This window comes from Helianthus annuus, chromosome 13, assembly GCF_002127325.2.
Source record: "Helianthus annuus cultivar XRQ/B chromosome 13, HanXRQr2.0-SUNRISE, whole genome shotgun sequence".
NCBI lineage: Eukaryota > Viridiplantae > Streptophyta > Magnoliopsida > Asterales > Asteraceae > Helianthus > Helianthus annuus.
In genome coordinates, this window is record NC_035445.2 from 129,260,436 (window position 1) to 129,279,075 (window position 18,640).

The 18,640-nt window shown below is 36.3% G+C and overlaps 2 protein-coding genes across 2 annotated transcripts; both read left to right on the top strand.

Moving 5' to 3' along the window:
* The first annotated feature begins 5,337 nt into the window (after positions 1 to 5,337).
* Positions 5,338 to 7,979, top strand: LOC110899332 (exocyst complex component EXO70A1). Its single transcript, XM_022146227.2, has one exon. It carries the CDS (start codon positions 5,606 to 5,608, stop codon positions 7,655 to 7,657), a length of 2,052 nt encoding a protein of 683 aa, XP_022001919.1. The 5' UTR covers positions 5,338 to 5,605; the 3' UTR covers positions 7,658 to 7,979.
* A 3,034-nt stretch (positions 7,980 to 11,013) lies between these two features.
* Positions 11,014 to 18,046, top strand: LOC110901714 (uncharacterized protein At1g32220, chloroplastic; the record flags this gene model as incomplete). Its single annotated transcript, XM_022148512.2, has 10 exons — positions 11,014 to 11,303; positions 11,574 to 11,694; positions 12,956 to 13,044; positions 14,024 to 14,079; positions 14,386 to 14,441; positions 14,653 to 14,746; positions 16,252 to 16,331; positions 16,523 to 16,565; positions 16,701 to 16,792; positions 17,507 to 18,046. Coding segments are annotated over 10 exons (1,095 nt in total), but the record flags the coding sequence as incomplete, so codon positions are not given.
* Positions 18,047 to 18,640: the final 594 nt, after the last annotated feature.

Here is an 18,640-nt window from a genome sequence, read left to right on the forward strand (position 1 = left end):
TACAAAAGAAAGAAAAAGGAGTTAGTGGATGCTAAGATGGACACTGCTGAAGCCATATCAAATGGTCTAGGCAGCAAACTGATGAAGCCTATGAGAGGCAAAAGAAAATGCAGAACACTGCTTCAGAAGCTGCAAAGAAACAAGAACAAATGATGAAGTTGGAACTGCAAATAGAAAGCCTCAAAACACTGCTAAAATCAGCAGACAATCTTACTCTTGAGACAAACCAAGAAGAAGGCAAACAGCTGTCTGATAAGGAGGTCAAAGAAAAGGAAGCAGAGTATCTCAAGGACACCATCATGAAAATGGGTCTGAAAGAAGATAGCTCAGTAAGAATTCAAAACCTTTTTAAGAAGGTATTGAATAGTCCTGCATCACCAAGCACAGCAACAGGCATGGCAGAAAAAGAAAAATAAGAGCTTATTGGACAAGAAACTGCAGAAGACATAGCTGCAGCAAACAAAGTCATTGAAGAAGCTTTCAAAAGAATGTCTGATAGTTTGCGTGTGTTTTCAAGACCATTATCCCTCAACTCATCAGAAGATAAATCTCTCCCAAGAAACCCATTAGGCTTTAAAATACTAAAGTGGATGTCTGATCAAAAGACCCACGTATTGACTTAAGGTCAGAGCCAATGGTGAGTTGAAGTATATATCAAGGAAAGAAGCACTTGGCCTAAGTGTTGAAGATTTGCAGGATCTCCTTGAACTTTCACTGTGCAGGGATGAGGATGACCAGAGTGCAAAGAATTTTGAAGCTGAATTCAAAGAACAAGCTAAGGCACTCTTGATGAGTAATAAAGGTCCTGAATAAGGATAGGTTTTGGCATTATCTGTTCCAGGGGGAGATTGTTGGGATTGAACCCTAACAGAGGAACAGATAATGTAAAGCCAAAACCAGATCCCATCAGTGGACTCTTAATAAGCAGCAGTTTTCTCTAAACTCTCCCCTTGACAGTGGTTATCTAATAGCTGATGGATCCTAAGTGCTGCTCAACTAAAACAACTAATAAACCAAACTCTAATGATTACCTAACAACTGCTGAAGACAAACTCTGTTGCCCTATCTACTGCTGTTTCCTAAGTACTGCTGAAGACTCAAGCACTGCCCTCTCAAAGACTGATCACCTTTGAAGAAAGCACTGAAGACTCAACATCTGTGCTCAGGCTACAACAGTGGAACGTGAAGCAGTAGTTTCCTTATGTTTTGTATTTTAGTGATTATCAGATGTTACATAACAGTAGTTTGTATAGAACAGTATTTGTAGTTTGTTAGGTCATTAGATGTCACTATCATGGTGACGTCAGCTGAAGCATATCAGTAGTTTGGTTTGCCTATAAGTATGACAGTATTCTGTACTGTTATACTTGATCGTTTTGAGTGGGTTCTTCTCCTCAATTCATCCTTTCATCTTATGCAACCAACTCTGGTGTATCAGGCTGAGGGGGAGTTTAGATTGTAAGCTTGCATTGTAATCTTTTGCTTTTATGTAAATCTTTTGACTTAATGAAAAGCAATTGTTTATCAATCTATACTTTCCTTTGATTGTGTTTACGAAGTTTGCTACTCATTTCCGCTGCACTTATCTCATTTCATATGTTCTGATTATTCGTTTTATGCAAACAAACACAATCATGACGGCCTCAGATCCTAACAGTTGTAAACAGCGTTTTAAATGCGATAACTGCGTTTTGAAAAAGTGTTGTAACGTGCATTTTAAAATGCGTCAATATATAGTTTAAACCCATTGCGATAATCGAAATCTCGGGAGTACAAGCGATCAAGAATGAAATGACGGTGATTAGTAACGATATGAAAAGTCGGGTTGTTCCAGCCTCCCCTACTTTAAGGAATTTCGTCCCGAAATTAAGGCGCAGGCGTAACAAAGAGTTGTGGATATTTAGCTTTCATATCACTTTCGAGTTCCCAAGTTAACTCGACGCCGCGTTTGCCTTCCTAGCGAACCTTCACTATAGGAATGCGAGAGCGTCAGAGTTTCTTGGTCTCTCGGTCCATGATCTCTACTGGCTTTTCCACAAAGTGCAGAGTTTCGTTTACTTGCAAATCTTCAAGAGGAACATGAAGGTTTTCTTTATAAACTTAGAATGATTTTCTATTTTGCCTTCACAACACAATATATTTAAATACTCATTTAAAATATATACTCTTATCAACATAAAATATAGTGTTTATACTGTTGTGCAACTAGCCAAATAGCAAAACAATACAAGAGAACAATAGGAAGGAAGATATTGATATTATTGAATGAGTGTATATTAGAAGATGTACAAAAGGCTATATATAAGATAGGAAATTTGTGGAACAAGCCTAATCTATTTTAAGTGTTGATAACCACAAGAATAATAAATATGAATGTATCTTTATAAACTTAAAAAGATAGTATGGATAAAATAGTTGGATTGAGTGTTGTAGAACTCATGAGATATTATGATAAAGAGCAATATTAGTTTGATAATATCATCCATCTTTATCAAAAATCCTCGCTTAAAAGTTCACTATAATCACAATTTACAATGATGATGTCTAGGCACCATCGAGAAAAACTGTCGAGCTTTTAAAGGGAGAATTTTTAAATGACCTTGACACATTGTAATTATTGCTCGACCTGCAGTTCAAGTATATGTGTAATCAATCAAACTATATCTATAAGAGTTTGACGCGTTTTACCATGGACAAAGTTTATCCTTTAACTACGTTAAAGGTTGTTCAATTACTTGATATATAAAATGGTTATTATAGCTTCATATGAAAGAAATTGAAATTTTTGGTCTTGAGGTACCATCTTTAAGTGCAATTGTGCATTAGTATTTCTTTCCATGTATTCATGATCTTATATATCTTTATTGAATTTATCGATTTAATATAACATGTTTTAAACGACGAAATATTGAAATGGGAAAACATCTATTTCAATACATCTAAGGTATGTAAGATATGAATTTATATTTTACTAACCTAACAAAACAAGTTTGGTTAGTTTTGTAAATGCAGGGAATGTAACAAATCACAGTTGTGGATCTTATGATATTTATTTAAAAGAAGAGGCACTAGAAGGCTCATATGAAGATATACAACAAATTGAGTACAACAAATCATTAAGGGATCAAGCGGCAAATCATTAAGGGATCAAGCGACAAATCATTGAGTACAACAAATTTGAGCAACTTTCAAGAAAAATGGGCACTAGTCACTTGAAGAATACATGTTCAAATGAGGGGGATGATTATACAAATTGCACTATTTTCCCTTCACTAAGTTTTATCCCTTTGGGTTTTCTTAGAAAGGTTTTTAATGAGACAACGTACATAATCCAGAAGTATCAGTGGGAGACGATACGCGCTGCACTCTTTTTTCATTAGCTAAGGTTTTGTCCCACTGAGTTTTCCTGGCAAGGTTTTTAACGAGGCAGCATCTCCAAGCGTATCAAGTTGATAAGCATGGGAGAGTGTTATAAAGATATTAATATTATGGTTATCAACACCAAAAATAGATTAGCTTATTTTCCAAGTTTTCTTCTCCTATATATACTTCCCATTATATCTCTTGTATGATATATCTATCAATGAAATATCTCTTTCTCCTTACATCTCTTTTTCTTATTGTTTGATATTAGGTTAGTTTCACAACATATACCAATTATTTACATAATTTTTTAAACTAATATGGTTTTTAACTTCGATTCAACCAGACCCATAAAACGAACCAATTAACCAAAACCGGTTCGATAACTGTTCCAGTTCTTAGAGCATTCACAATCCGTCCCTCAAATTCTGTGAGGAATCTTTTTAGATTATGAAAAGTGATTGTAGGTGGTTGGAAATGGTTATGTGTAGAGTAGAGAAAATGTTACTGTTCATCTGTAAATTGTAAATTTGAGGGGATGTTCTTCACCCTCTATATTTTTTAATATATTTTGAAAGTGGATGTGAGTGGAGTAAAGAGGAAAGATAATGATAAAAGAGGAGAGAAAATATAATTAATTTTAGTAAAATGAGAGTGGAGAAGAGAAAAAAGGTAATGATAAAAGACGAGAGACAATATAATTAATTTTAGTAAAATTACAAGGTAAAAAAAGATGAAGAGATCTGAATATGCTATTAAAACATTAGAAACAAATAAACAACAATTGTCCCAAGAAGAAGCCATAAATGAGCTGAATAGTCTTAAAGCCATGTTGTCCCAGGTGCACTTTGGCTAAGGGGTGGATAAATGGGTTTGGAGTGATGTTGGATTCATTCTCTACTGCAACAGTTAAGAAACTTATTCTATCTGGTGAAGATAACCAAACAGCCCCAAATTAGATTGGAATAGCTAGATCCCGCTAAAGTTAAATGTGTCTGGGTGGAGAACACTGCTGGAAAGGCTTCCGACTACGGATGAATTAGTGAGAAGAAACATCATCTAGAGTACATCCTTGTGCTGTTTTTGCAGGAATGAAAACGAATCCATTAACCATATTTTTACATCGTGTCTTACTGCCACGGTAGTTTGGCAGCATATCAGTTCATGGTGTAAACTTGCTCCCCTTTACTTCTTCCCCGTTAAAGACATTTTTGACCATCATAAGTTTGTTCCGCAAAACGGTCATAAGAGACGACTCATTCAAGCGATGTTGATGGTCGCGTGTTGGAGTATGTGGAGAGCTAGGAATCAATGCTTATTCTCTAACAAGCCGATAAAAATTAAAAGTATATTGGGGTAGATCAAATATTGTAGTTTCTTGTGGATTAGCAACAAATCCAAAAACTTGTCTTTAGAGTGGACCAAATGGAAGCGTTTCAATATATAATTTGTCTGTTTTTTTTTTTTTTTTGCCAATGAGCTAGTGGTGGAGTGGTAAGGGAGAGATCTTGTGTTCAAAGTGACCCAAGTTCAATTCCTGCCCCTAGCATTTAGTTTCTACGGCACCTGAAGATGATGGGAGACTAGGCGAGTAGGCGGCGATCGCTAGTTCGATCCTTGAACTGAGCGGGTTTTACCTCACCGCACTGTCGTGCCTTCGGGCGAGTGTTCACGGGCTTCGGCCCTAGGTGAGGGTTTTCCCCGGTTCGGAAGGCGAGTGTATCCCGATGTGGTGAATTTCGCCAGTAACCCATTTGAAGGATTCGTTGACCGTTCAAAAAAAAATTGTCTGTTTTGTTTGTGTAGTTGTTTCGCCTTGCTAGCGGCTTGGTAGCGGGCCGTTTTCCAATGGAAGTGGTTCCAAAAAAAATCAGCAACAAATAAACAATATTAAAAAAACAAAAAACTAAAGCCATAAACATAATTTACGCTATAAAAAGAAGGAAAAAAGGTCAAAATTCAAAAAGCATAAAGTTAACAACAATCAGAAAAGGCATACACAGATCACAGTATCTACCACTTTAAAAAATTTAACACATAATTCTCATCGAAATCCAATTATTCATCACTCATCACTCTTCAATCTTCAAAACCCCATCAATCGTAAGTTTCCCTCTTCCCCACTCTCAATTTCAAATAATATTTTGTTTCCACAATCACATACATAACCTTCAATTCATATCAGTGTTATTGCTTTATACTAGTAAACTGAATCTAGGGCTTGTTATTAATTTCTGATGATATGGGTTCATTGGGTGAAGATGATCTTATTATGAATATCACTAATTTGATCTCTATGAAGAACTCATTGAAACTTAATTTAGAAAAATCCAAAACCCTAGGGTTAGCATTACAACAATCTGAGCCTAGGTTAGAACAGATTAATCAACGGTTACCGCGTTTAGAATCCGCTGTTCGTCCGATTGGTGCTCAACCTGACGCGCTTGACACGGTTAGTGGTCATATAAACAAAGCTGTTGTCCCAGCTGCTGCTGTCTTGAAGGTGTTCGACGCAATTCACGGGTTAGAGAAATCGTTATCGGATCCAAAATCTGATCTGTCGGGTTACCTGAAAGTGTTGGGAAACTTGCGGGGTGCGGTTAAGTTTCTGTCGGATAACTGTGGGATGGCGGTTGAGTGGTTGGGTGATATTGTTGAGTATTTAGAGGATTATAACGTAGCTGATAAACGATACATTTCGAGTTTGAAAAACGCTATAACGCTTCTTAAAGATTTGCAGCATGAAGAGAAGGGTTGTTTTGATGGCGGGTTGTTAGCGGTTTCGTTAGATAGATTAGAGGGTGAGTTTCGTCGGCTTTTGACCGAAAACAGCGTCCCATTGCCTATGTCTTCGTCTCCGTTAAAAGACGAACAACCCTGCATTTCCCCGTCGCCTTTACCAGTCCCGGTGATTAAAAAGTTGCAGGATATTATCGGGAGCTTGATCGTTAACAACAGGCTTGAAAGATGTAAGTCTATATACGTTGATGTGCGTAGCTCGATTGTTAGAGCGAGTTTACGCGCTTTAAACTTGGAGTATTTGGAGATTTCGGTTTCGGAGTTTAACGATGTGAATAGCATCCAAGGTTACATAACGAAATGGAGCGAGCATTTAGAGTTTGCGGTGAAGCATTTGTTCGAGGCTGAATATAAACTTTGTAACGATGTGTTTGAGAAGTTGGGGTTGGATGTGTGGCGTGATTGTTTCGCGAATATAGCAGCCCAAGCGGGTATGCTCGCGTTTCTCCAGTTCGGGAAGACGGTTACCGAGAGTAAGAAGGATCCGATAAAGCTATTGAAGTTACTAGACATCTTTGCAGCGTTAAATAGGTTAAGATTGGATTTTAACCGTCTTTTCGGTGGGGCCGCGTGCGCTGAAATCCAAAATCTCACACGCGATCTTATCAAAAGCTTGATCGAAGGCGCGTCAGAGATTTTCTGGGAGCTTTTGCTTCAAGTGGAGTTGCAACGACAATCTCCACCGCCACCTGATGGTAGCGTTCCGAGACTTGTAAGTTTTATTACCGAGTACTCTAATCGGCTTCTCGGAAACGATTATAAGCCAATCTTGAACCAAGTTTTAGCGATTGAACGAAGCTGGAAACGTGAAAAGTTTCACGAACGTCTCGTTCATGACGAGCTTCTTAATCTGATCCGAGCCGTTGAGTTGAATCTCGACACATGGTCTAAAGCGTATAACGATGCACACCTTTCGTTCGTTTTCTTGATGAACAATCATTGGCATCTTTACAAGCATTTAAATGCCACAACGATTGGAGCTTTATTAGGCGATCAATGGCTAAGAGGCCACCAAGAAGAAACGGAATATTATTCGACAATTTTATTAAAAGAAAGTTGGGGAAAACTTCCGTCTCACTTAAGTCGGGAAGGCTTGATTTTGTTCTCCGGGGGGCGTGCCACTGCGCGCGATCTTGTGAAAAAGCGGCTGAAAGCATTTAACGAAGCGTTTGATAACATTTACCAGAAGAACTCCAAGTGGGTCATTTTGGATAAAGATTTAAGGGAGAAAACATTGCAGGTTATTATTCAAACAATCGTGCCGGTTTACAGAAGCTATATGCAGAACTACGGGCCACTTGTCGAACAAGATTTAAACGCTGGAAAGTACGTGAAATTCACCGCTCAATCTCTGGAAAAAACGATTAGTTCGCTTTTTCTGCCAAAACCCGTGAGACACGGCAGTTTTAAAGTCAGACAACGCAGTAGAAAGTTCAGCAACGGCGTGGAGGAACAGTTATCGGCTTCTCCTACACCTACCATTGCATCAGCCTGACATCACCCATGTCATCGACCAAGAACGGGTCCTTTGTATATATTGAGGAACGAAGTGAAAAGGTTCTTGAAGTTGCTTGTGAAATGGGAGTTTTGCGGTTTCTTGGACTAGCATGCTAACCAGTCATGGTGGATCAATAATGTCCTTTTGAGGTTGGTAGACAAGTGAAGTCGTAAATTTCGGTATCCTTGTTCCTTTGAATCTATAGTTATCAGTTTTGTTTTTTGAGTTAGCAAGCAAGCAAGCAAGATTGTTAAGTTTTGTGATGTTCTTATTATGTACAATTGTTTTGGTATAAAAGTGCATTTTTGGAGCTCTGGCACTATAGTTTTTACAGCACTTTAAGGTATCATATTTTTATGAGAATAACATTTGTCTGCCATATAAATCATTTAGGCTACAGAGGGTGTGGTAAGGGGCTTTATCACGCCACCTCAGCCGCCACGTCACACAGGGGGCTTTAAAGCCCCTTTCTTTAACTTGCAGGGTGTGGTTTAAACTTTAAAGTCCCCCCTTTAAGCTATAGCGCCCCCCTCTAACCAATCTCAGTCTTCATCCCCCAATTATGCTCGTTAACACAATGGCGAGGACATGATGGCGCCCCCCTTTAATTCAGGCGGTATAGTCGATGGCGCCCCAGGGGCGCTATGGTGGCTGAGGTGGCGTTAAGCCACACCCACCGGCCTTATAATTATATTTTCTTTAATTTGAGGATGTACATGTGTATTTTACATGTGAAACTGTATCATTGTGTGACAATGTGGTTTTCAGTTTCATTGATTAAACTGATCACAATTCACAATCCTAATATTAAGCATGAGCAGTTAACTAGATTTTAAAGTTTCTTTTGGGTCATGATACATGTATTTTCTTTTTAATTTTTAAATTTTTTTACATTTGCTATCAAGTAGACGGTTAAACTATAAGAAAGTGACGACGAAGGGTAAAGACTGTTAAATTATAAAAAAAAAAAGTGACGACAAAGGATGAAGAACGTTAAGTTATAAGAAAGCGACGAAGATCAGATCGGATTATTGATGTTATAATTAATTTAAAATTTAAAAAAGTTAAATTAAATGTTTGTGTAATATAATAATAAAATTAAATAACGATTATAAAGTTTGATGATGGTAAAAAAACATATATAATAATAAAATAATTAAAGTAATATTATTAATTGATAAATAAAGTTTATTAAAAGTTGGAGAAAAGCTGTAAAGAGACGTAAAGCCTAACGAATCAAGGTGCAGGATCCATGAGTTGTCGTAGGTCATACCAAAGTGATCACAGTTGGTTTCTTTTCTTTTTTAAACATTTCGTTTTTTATTTGAACAGATTTCTGTTGGGATTACTTTTGTGACAAGTAGAGGATCATATGGGTTGGTTCGGTTATTAGCCTAAATCGAAACTAAAAACGAAGTCATTGGTTAATCTATTTTATTAACCAATCGGTTTTAGGTTAATCGGTTCTGTTTATTCAGTTAGTTTGTTAATCGGTTCGGTTTGGGTCGGTTATTAGCCTCAACCGAAGTCATTAGTTAATATGTTTTATTAACCAATTGGTTCTTGGTTAATCGTTTGGTTAATAACCAAAAGCAAACTTGGCTAATTTTTTTACTTACAGATAAATGAATTGCTGGTATAAACTGTATAAATACATGAATTGATGGTATAAGTAAAACACATGAAACACATGAATTGGAAAGAAGTATAAAAACCAGAAATATTGAAAGTATGAATAGGTTGATTCGATTCAGTTAACCGAGAGTACAAAAAAAACCTATAACCACTTTTCGATTCATTTAGTTTTTGGTTAATCGGTTTCTTGATTAATTCGTTTTTTGGTTAATTTTGGTTTGGTTTCGTCAATTTTCGGTTAACAGTTCAGTTATTGCTGACAAGTCTAATGGATAATAAATAACTATTGCTAAACGTATCCTCTTTACTAGGAGTTTTACTTTAAATGTATACCCCCTCTTCCCTTACTAATTCAGACATAACACCCTACTCTATCTTACAAAAGGTGCTTTAAACATACATAAGAGATATGTTTAACCTCATATGATATATGATAAGTCGATAAACTTTGATTATACGTGAGATGAAAGACCTATTCATTTTCATGACAAGAACGCCACATGGGACTCATGAAGCTGATCAGTGGCACCAAGCTTGGTTATCGTACACTTTCTAAGCCAACCAATCCATCATTTGTTTTTATAAACTTTAAATATTTCACCATGTAGTGTTTGCATTAATCTGATATATTAAAGTAAATAAATAAATGTGAAATTATTAATTCAAATAACTAATGATTATTAGTAGGTATTTATTTTTTGTAATGATTTAACATATTTGTAGACTTGAAAAGTACATATACAAAATTAAAATTTAACTATACCAATTAATTTAGGGCTAGCCTACTTGGTAGAACTATTTGTCTTTAGAGGAGAGATCCTAGGTTTAAACCTAGATAAGATAAGCATTTTGTATTACTTGGTGTCAAATAGATTAATAGAGTAGAGTAACATTTGCTTAAAGAAAACTATACCAAACTTTACATTACAAAGTTATTATTTTGCAACACCTTTAAAAATAAGAAAATCATAAAATAAGCAGATAAAAAAGAATATTATAAAATAGACATTCATTTTTTAACATTTGCTCAAGTAAGCAATTCAAACAACCAATCAAAGGAGGAAAAAGAAACACAGACGACACCTCTATAACTCATATCTCAATAATACGACACATTCATCACCCACAATCAGATGAGCCGACACCTTCCTAGCCAATGACTCCTCCATAGTCCACACTTTGATAATCTGGCACATCCATAGCCCTCACTTAGATAAGTCGACACCTCCATAACCCACACTAAGATAATCCGACACCTTCATAGCCGACTTAGATAAAAGTCAATGCCTATTTGAATATTTGAAAAGTCAATGCTTACGCATGTAAATGAACCAGACTTTCAGTGAACTGTTCATGAATTGTTTGGTGAGAAGTTCGTTTATGTTTCTCTATTTATTTAATAAATACACAAACCTGAACACCAACGCATGCTTCGTACGTTCTTTTACGTTCGTGAATGTTCGTATATGTTTGTTTAAATGTTAATACAAAAGTTCAATGTTAAATGTTCATACGCATACACATATATTTGTTTCTATTTTAAATATTTTAATACAAAAGTTTATTTATGTTAGTTTTTGTTCGTTCATTTATATCTGTTTATGTTTATAAACTTTTTGTTTAGGATGTTAACGAATGAACATAAACGAGCAAGGACATTTCTTCTTAATGAACGGACATAAACAAGAAAATTCCTTCGTTCGTTCGTTTTTATTTGATTCGTTTACAGCCTAAAGTCTAAACTACAAACTAACCTTAGTTCAGGGACCATACTTGTAACACACACACTTTCCACATCTTCTAGACGAACATCAGCTACAGGCCGAAATCAATCCACGTGTACCATCTACGTGTCACCATTCCACACTCGTGCTAACCTGCGCTTCAAGTTTCTTCATTTTACCTCTTCGAATAACCGACTCTGTTCTCTTCGTTTCCCTCATTCAATAACCAATCACACGATCATGTCTCGCTTAATCCACTCCAGATTTTCACCATCCAGATTATCGTAAGTTTCTCACTCTCAATCCTTCCGTTTTCCCGCCAAAATCCGTCAAAAAATGAACCTAAAATCGCCCAAAATGGTTCAAAAATGAATTCAGAAACCTAATTTAATCGAATCAGATTTGTTTTTGTTTGTAATTAGAGGGAAATAAGTTATTATTGGGGGATTTACGGTTATTGTTGTCTATAGGATGCTTTAATTTGGAGAATTAGGGTTTAGTTATTGTTATGATGATTTTGTTTTGTATATTTGGATGTGTATGTGATATTGAAGGAATACATTGGGATCAATTGGAAGAGGAAGATATTTTTCAACTGATTCTAATAAGATTGATGAGCCACTTAAAGTAGAGGAAGCTGAAACAGTACAGACTACACCTCCTCTGGTAGAAAAGGTATTCTTAAGGGTTATGTGTGTGTGTGTGTGTCTATGTATATGTGTGTGTTATATTGAGTGAGATCATGTATATAGAGTGCCATTTGAGGATGATAAGATCACAATCCCTTACTAAAAAGAAGGTTCTATAAGTACAAATGCTAATCTCATTGTCACATAATCAATGTTGATTAGCACATAGTGTAATGTATTGGTTGCGAGTTCGACCATTAGTCAAATATTTAAAGTGCTCTTCACCTTTGATAGCAGATAGTGTAATGTACGGGCTTTGTAGGTGATTTTCTTCATGTACTTATGTCTATATGTTTTATGATGTTATAGTTATCTTTGTTTCTATCTTATTATATTAGTTACTCTTTCACTCCTTTGTTATTTGGTAGCTTTCTATCTCTAGAGTGTTAGGTTGTTTGTTCGTATGTTGTCTGTTTATGAGCCCGGGGCATATTTGTTAATAGCGGCTATAGCAACCGCTATAGCGATTTATGTAGCTATGCGACGTGGTGTCGCTATATGGGTCATAGCGACTAATAGCGATGATAGCGATTGTTTTTTTTATGTAAATAGCAATTAGATATAGCTATAAAATAGCTGGATTTATAGGGTTTTGTTAAATATACATGTAAAATAGCATATATACAAGGGTATTTTGATGTAATATACATATAAAAATTTTCAAAATTCTTTTTCTAGTGTAATCGCTATTTATAAAATAGCCGTCGCTATTCACTACGTAGCCTATAGGTGCCTTGTCGCTATTTGTCGTTATTCACTATCAACAACTATGGCCAGGGGTCTCTCTGGAAACAGCCTCTCTATCCCCACTGGTAGGGGTAAGGCCTACCTACATCCCACCATCCATTGACCCTATACGGTTGTTGTTGTAATGTAAGGGCTGCCTGTTTGATCATTAGTTGAATGGCTAAGCTGCTTTTCAAGAAAGACAAAGTAGAATAATCTTGTGAACGAAAATCATTGATATGAGTATCGTATAGCAATTTCTAATTGACAAACAAGTAATATTAGAATTGATTTTGGCAAAAAGGGAAATATTGCATTCTTGGGAAACAACCCAGAATTTTAAATGTTATTTTTTTGGGATGAATGGAGCATTTTGTTAGTGTGTGACGGAATTTTGTACAGTGTAGGGATATAGTTAACAAAAATTTAACTGGATTGCATATGCATTGATGTTTTCATATGTGTATTTGTATATATGGATATGCATATATTTATATATTTCTAAATGTTTTTGGAATCAGTTGCTTGTTCTGGGTGGAAATGGGTTTGTTGGCTCACACATATGCAAAGAAGCATTGGACCGTGGCTTGTCAGTTGCGAGCCTTAGCAGGTACCTTTAATCGTTTATTTTTACCTTACCTTTAAACGAGTTTCTTATAGATAAAAGTTCACCATGTTTGTGTTCATTGACCCCATCTATAATATAATTTAGATTATTATCATGGTTTAATAAGGCTTTCCGAGGCCCGCCTTGAGGCTTAGCTTCATGGGGGTCAATTGAAACCTAGGCCTCAGCCATCCGAGGTTTTCTGAGGCGGTGGGGCAGTGAGGCTTAAGCCTCACCAGACCTTGTGAAAAATGATCTTTTTTAGTTTTCTGGACGTTCTTTTAGACCCATTTAGTGTTTATTGGGCCTAATTGGTGGGCCAACCCAATAGTGGGCTTAAAAACAGCGATTAGGTTCTCTTTTGAAACCTAATCGCTAACACAGTACACAGAATCACTTCTGATTCCTTACACAGAGTTTTATGATATTTAAATGTCATAACATTACTAATTTAGGTTGTTGAACTATTCTATGATGTTTGTTTTATGTTAAAGTTAAACCTTGCTTGTTGAACTATTTATGACGTTTATTATATTACTAAATTAGGTTTTATACTATTCATAATGCTTGTTTTATATTAATTTCTGATTTTTTATGAGATATATATGCATTTTTTAATAATGTTTTGAGGCTTAGGCCTCGGCCTGCCTCGAGGCTTACGCCTCGTGAGGCTAAGGGAAGATGCCTCGAGGCCCGTTTCCGCCTTTTAAAACCTTGATTGTTATACTTTTGTCATAGCTTAAGCCTTAATCCCCGTATGAAGTATTATTTGTAATTTCTGTGGATTGACAACTTCCACATTAAGCTATAAGCTAGAAAATGTATAAGTTGAATTGATCTTATTGTTGCTTCTGTATATAGGCCCAAAATCTAGATAATTAACAAAATAATTTACTCAATTAGTTTGAATATGCTCTCTTTCATGTGTCGATTTGATATGCTACTGATTCATCCACCTATGTTTCTAATATTTCTGTTGCAGATCCGGCAAGTCATCTATCCAAGAATCATGGGCTAACAAAGTGAATTGGCATCAAGGTATACAACTTTAAAGTTCATATCAGCTAAAATGTTGAAAGAACACTTGAATAAGCCAGATAAGTTTAACAGAGTACATGGCAAGTCTACAAAAATGGGTTTTTTTCCTTGTATCATGTCGGCGTATGTAAAGAGAGTTATATTGTTTGCCCAATAATTTAAAATTGGAAATGGTATCAAGTCTATGATACTTATAAAATAGTGTGTCACCTCTTGTTTTGTTTATGAGAAAATAGTGAATACTAATGTTGTCACTGATCTTTTATTTCTGCAAAATCACTAGTTTTTTGCTTCTTGTGATGACAGGGGACTTATTGTCGGGTGATTCATGGAAGGAAGCACTCGATGGAGTCACTTCTGTTGTATGTATCGTCTCTATTTCCTCCTAAATGTCCCTAATAAAAGCTGTTATTTTACTGCTTATATAAAGTATATATAAGAAAACATCAATGTGCCATATAATTGGTTTTAAGAAAATAGAAGAAAACTCAACTTCTGTTAGATAGTTGATAGCTAGCATTGGTTTCTTTTGTATTACTAGTATAGTCTTAATTTGCTGCTTAAATCTTTCAGATCTCTTGTGTTGGTGGTTTCGGTTCCAACGCGCAGATGTACAAGATCAATGGAACTGCAAACATCAATGCCGTTAGAGCTGCAGCTGAAAAAGGTTCAATTTGTGCCTTTAATCCGCTTTATTATTTATTGTGTTGCTACAAATGTAGTAATGAGTAACGATCCGAGCCCGAAATCAGCTCGTTTCGAGCTCTATGTCTAAAGTTCGAGCTCCTTAATAATTATTCAAGCTTGGGTTTGGCTTGCTTATTATTTTTTGAAAGTTCTATACAGATACAATAAATAATATATAGTTTTATAATGGGAAAATGCCACATAAATGTAACCAAGTTTGGAAGTTGTTCCAATTAATTCATCCGAACTTTTTTTGTCTCTTTAAAGTACCTAAGCTTTTATTTAGTGTTCTATTATTGTGTAATTACCAGGTCATCAGGTAACATTTTTTTTCAATTATTATTTTATTTTTTAAATGCCTATGTGGATATTATGTGGATCAAGAAAACCCTTTCACTTTCATCCTTTGAATTCCTCCTAACCAAAACCCAAGACGGAGACGAGGATGACCACCACGACACAACCCATGTGCAGACCCAATGGCGACGACCCAAATCATGGGCAGACCCAGCCACGACCCTTCGACGGCGACAACCAGCAGCCACGACCCTTCGACAGTGACGACCAGCCACGCTATTCAACCATCCACGACGACGTCGACATGTTTGCAAACGACGATTATCAGATTCACAAATCACCATCTATGATCTGCGTTTTTTTTTTTAATTCACTAGATTCGCGATTCACTGAGCAGACATGTTTGCAAACGACGACGTGGTTTGTGTATGATAGCACTTTTATTGTTTTTTCTTTGCCTATCATTTTTTATACTCGGTCATGCTACATATGGTTTTTTATTTGGTTGGTTTTCTGTATGAAACCATGAATGGTTCATTGTTACCTTCTTAATTTGTTGTTTTTTTTGGTTATTTATATTCAACAATGAATTGCAAAGAAGCTGAGTCTCAATAGCATTACAACCATGAAGATGATGATATTGAAGATTGGAGTGTGAATGAAAAAGATGATGACAGTAATGGTGTTGAAAATATGGAGGGTGATGTATATTCGAGCTATGATCCTTGGTTTAAGCTAATTTTATTTTCCACATCATATTAAAGATTAAAGAAAATTAATGAAACCTGACACATCATCATTGGTAACTTGGTAACCTGATAATTACATAATATTAGAACAACAAATGAAACTTAAGTGACTTAATAGATACAAAAAAAAGTTTCAGTTAATTACTTAAAACAGTTGTCAAACTTGGTTACATTTCTACAAAGTTACCCCTTTTATAATTATAACTTTATAGAGTATAAGTTACACTTTTCGTCATTTATGTTTATACCAATTTTCAACGGTTGTCCTTTGCTCAAAAATTGTCCTTTATGTTTAAAAACCTTGCATGTTACATCCTTTCCACTAAACGGCGTCAAATTTGTCAGTTGAATCCGGTCATGTGCCTTGCACGTGAGGGCGGGTTGGTCATTTTACTCATTTATTTTTATATATTTAAAGGTTCTTGAATATCATCTGCAGGGATTAAAAGATTCGTGTATATATCCGCTGCTGACTTTGGTGTGATTAACTACTTGATAAAAGGATATTATGAAGGAAAGGTACCCTTTGATCATATGCAAACATCGCTTCTTTCATTCACAAGTAGTTAATCTGTACCTAAACGTGAACGACATTCGATTATAAACCATAATTTCTAGTTTTATATACCAAATGCTATCACAAAAACTGTCTAGAAGATTAATATGTCTTTCCAGTTTCCTATAATCCCCTACAAATCTGTATAATGCAGAGAGCTACTGAAACAGAGTTGCTGACAAAGTTTCCATATGGACGTGAGTATCCTATTTGCCTTTTTTTATTTTTTTATAACATGCTCTTATTTTTCTAAACTGTATTTTCTTTTGTATTAACATTTAGAGTCTCGAGTTGTCTGAATTCACAATAACATGTAACGTTTTAATTTTTAGATGTGATTTTGAGGCCCGGGTTCATCTATGGGACGCGTCGAGTTGGCAGCATGAAGTTACCTCTTGGTGTCATTGGTTCTCCACTAGAGATGGTACGTCTAAAATATCACTGTTTTAGTAAGACATCTGTGTTGGCTGAAATGGGTCGGGTAACGGACCAAGTCAGCTTAGGTTTGACACGCAAACAAATTTTTTCCTCCTTTTTTAGTTAATTTTATTATGGTCATAATAATCTCAGGAGTAAAATGCCATTTTCGTCCCTGAGGTTTGGCCAGTTTTGCGACTTTCGTCTAAAGGTTATTTTCCGCATCTGGATCCAAAAGGTTTGAAATCTTGCCATTTCCATCCGACTCGTTAACTCCATCCATTTTCTCCGTTAAGTCAGGGTATTTCCGTCATTTTTTGTTTACTTAAAGGTGTATTTCCGTCTTTTTGAATACTTGTGCATTATGCTAAACGCTTGAACATAAAGAGAAGGCTGAATTGCCCTTTAAGTTAACAAAAAAGATGAATATACACCCCTGAATTAACGGAGAAAAATGGATGGAGTTAACGAGCAGGATGGAAATTGCCAGATTTCAAACCTTTTGGATACAGATTTAGAAAAACAAACCTTTGGACGAAAGTCGCAAAACTGGCCAAACATCAGGGAAGAAAATGGCATTTTACTCTAATCTCATGTTCACTACATTTTTTATATTTTACCCATTCTAGATAGCCCAAATTGACACACTTGTAAGTAAACGGGTCAGAGTTTCCAGCTTTAACCGAAGCCCTGAAAATAATTGCTGTTTTGAACAACACAGGTTATGCAATATGCAAAGCCGTTGACTCAGGTCCCTATCGTTGGTCCGGTGTTGACTCCACCTGTGGATGTTAAAGCTGTGGCAAAAGTTGCTGTAAGAGGGGCTACTGATCCGGTTTTCCCTCCTGGCATAGTTGATGTTTACGCATTAAAACGTTACAGCCAGCAGAAATAAACACACCCGGTGAATAATAATAGTAAGACGAGACTTGAGGACTAGGCATCGTTACTTTTTCCACAAATCGTAGAGAGGCACTGATTTACGGGTTGGTATATTCAGGTCAATAAAAGAGATGATGCACAAATGCAGGGTTTTGAAAGATGTTTTTAATGCATGATCTTTCATGAGATCTGCTTTTGGGGTGTCATTATCATGTTCAAAACTTTATCGCAATTTACTCTTTGGTTAATACCAACTACCTCGGGTGCAATTGCTGGTTAAGCGGGTCTCACATTGTTTTATAACTTGTATAAATATATGTTGCGTGAATTATTTATCTTTTTTTGATAATCTCTCTATATATTGGAAATGATTTTAAAACCTAATAGCTAAAAATTTAAAACTCGTTTTTTACTTAATTATGTGGATTGTACTTCGATGCTATTTGGATAACTAGTGAAAGTGATAATACACTCGGTGGTGGTGTTGCTTCTTTGGGTTTAACAAAAGGGTGCACCAATTGATTTAGTGTGCTTAGTGATAGCTATCCTAGTACCTGGACAAAAAGCCTAAGCCTTGTGATAGGCTCAAGTAGGCCTAATGATGATAAGCCTTGTGATCGGCTAGCTCGTTAGGGTTAAAGCCCAATAAAGCATCTGCACGGCTACTCGGTGTGGTGAGCAAGGACAATGAGGTGTTTTTCGTCATGTGTCTGCCACGTACGCAGAATGGGCTGGGGGGGGGGGGGGGTAGTGCACGGTCCTCCCAACCGCCGGAGTGATCTCACTCCGGGAGCCGCTACCCGACCAAGCTAGCTCCGCGGTGACTTCCCCATGCCGAGTTCTTACCCTGGGCGACATATGCCACTCTCAAGACTCGAACCCGGTACCTCTGGGAAGAGGTGGGTATCGGTGGCCAACTGGGCTACCCTAGTTGGTTAAGCAGAGTGGGCTTTGTCCTCCAAAACCCCAAAAC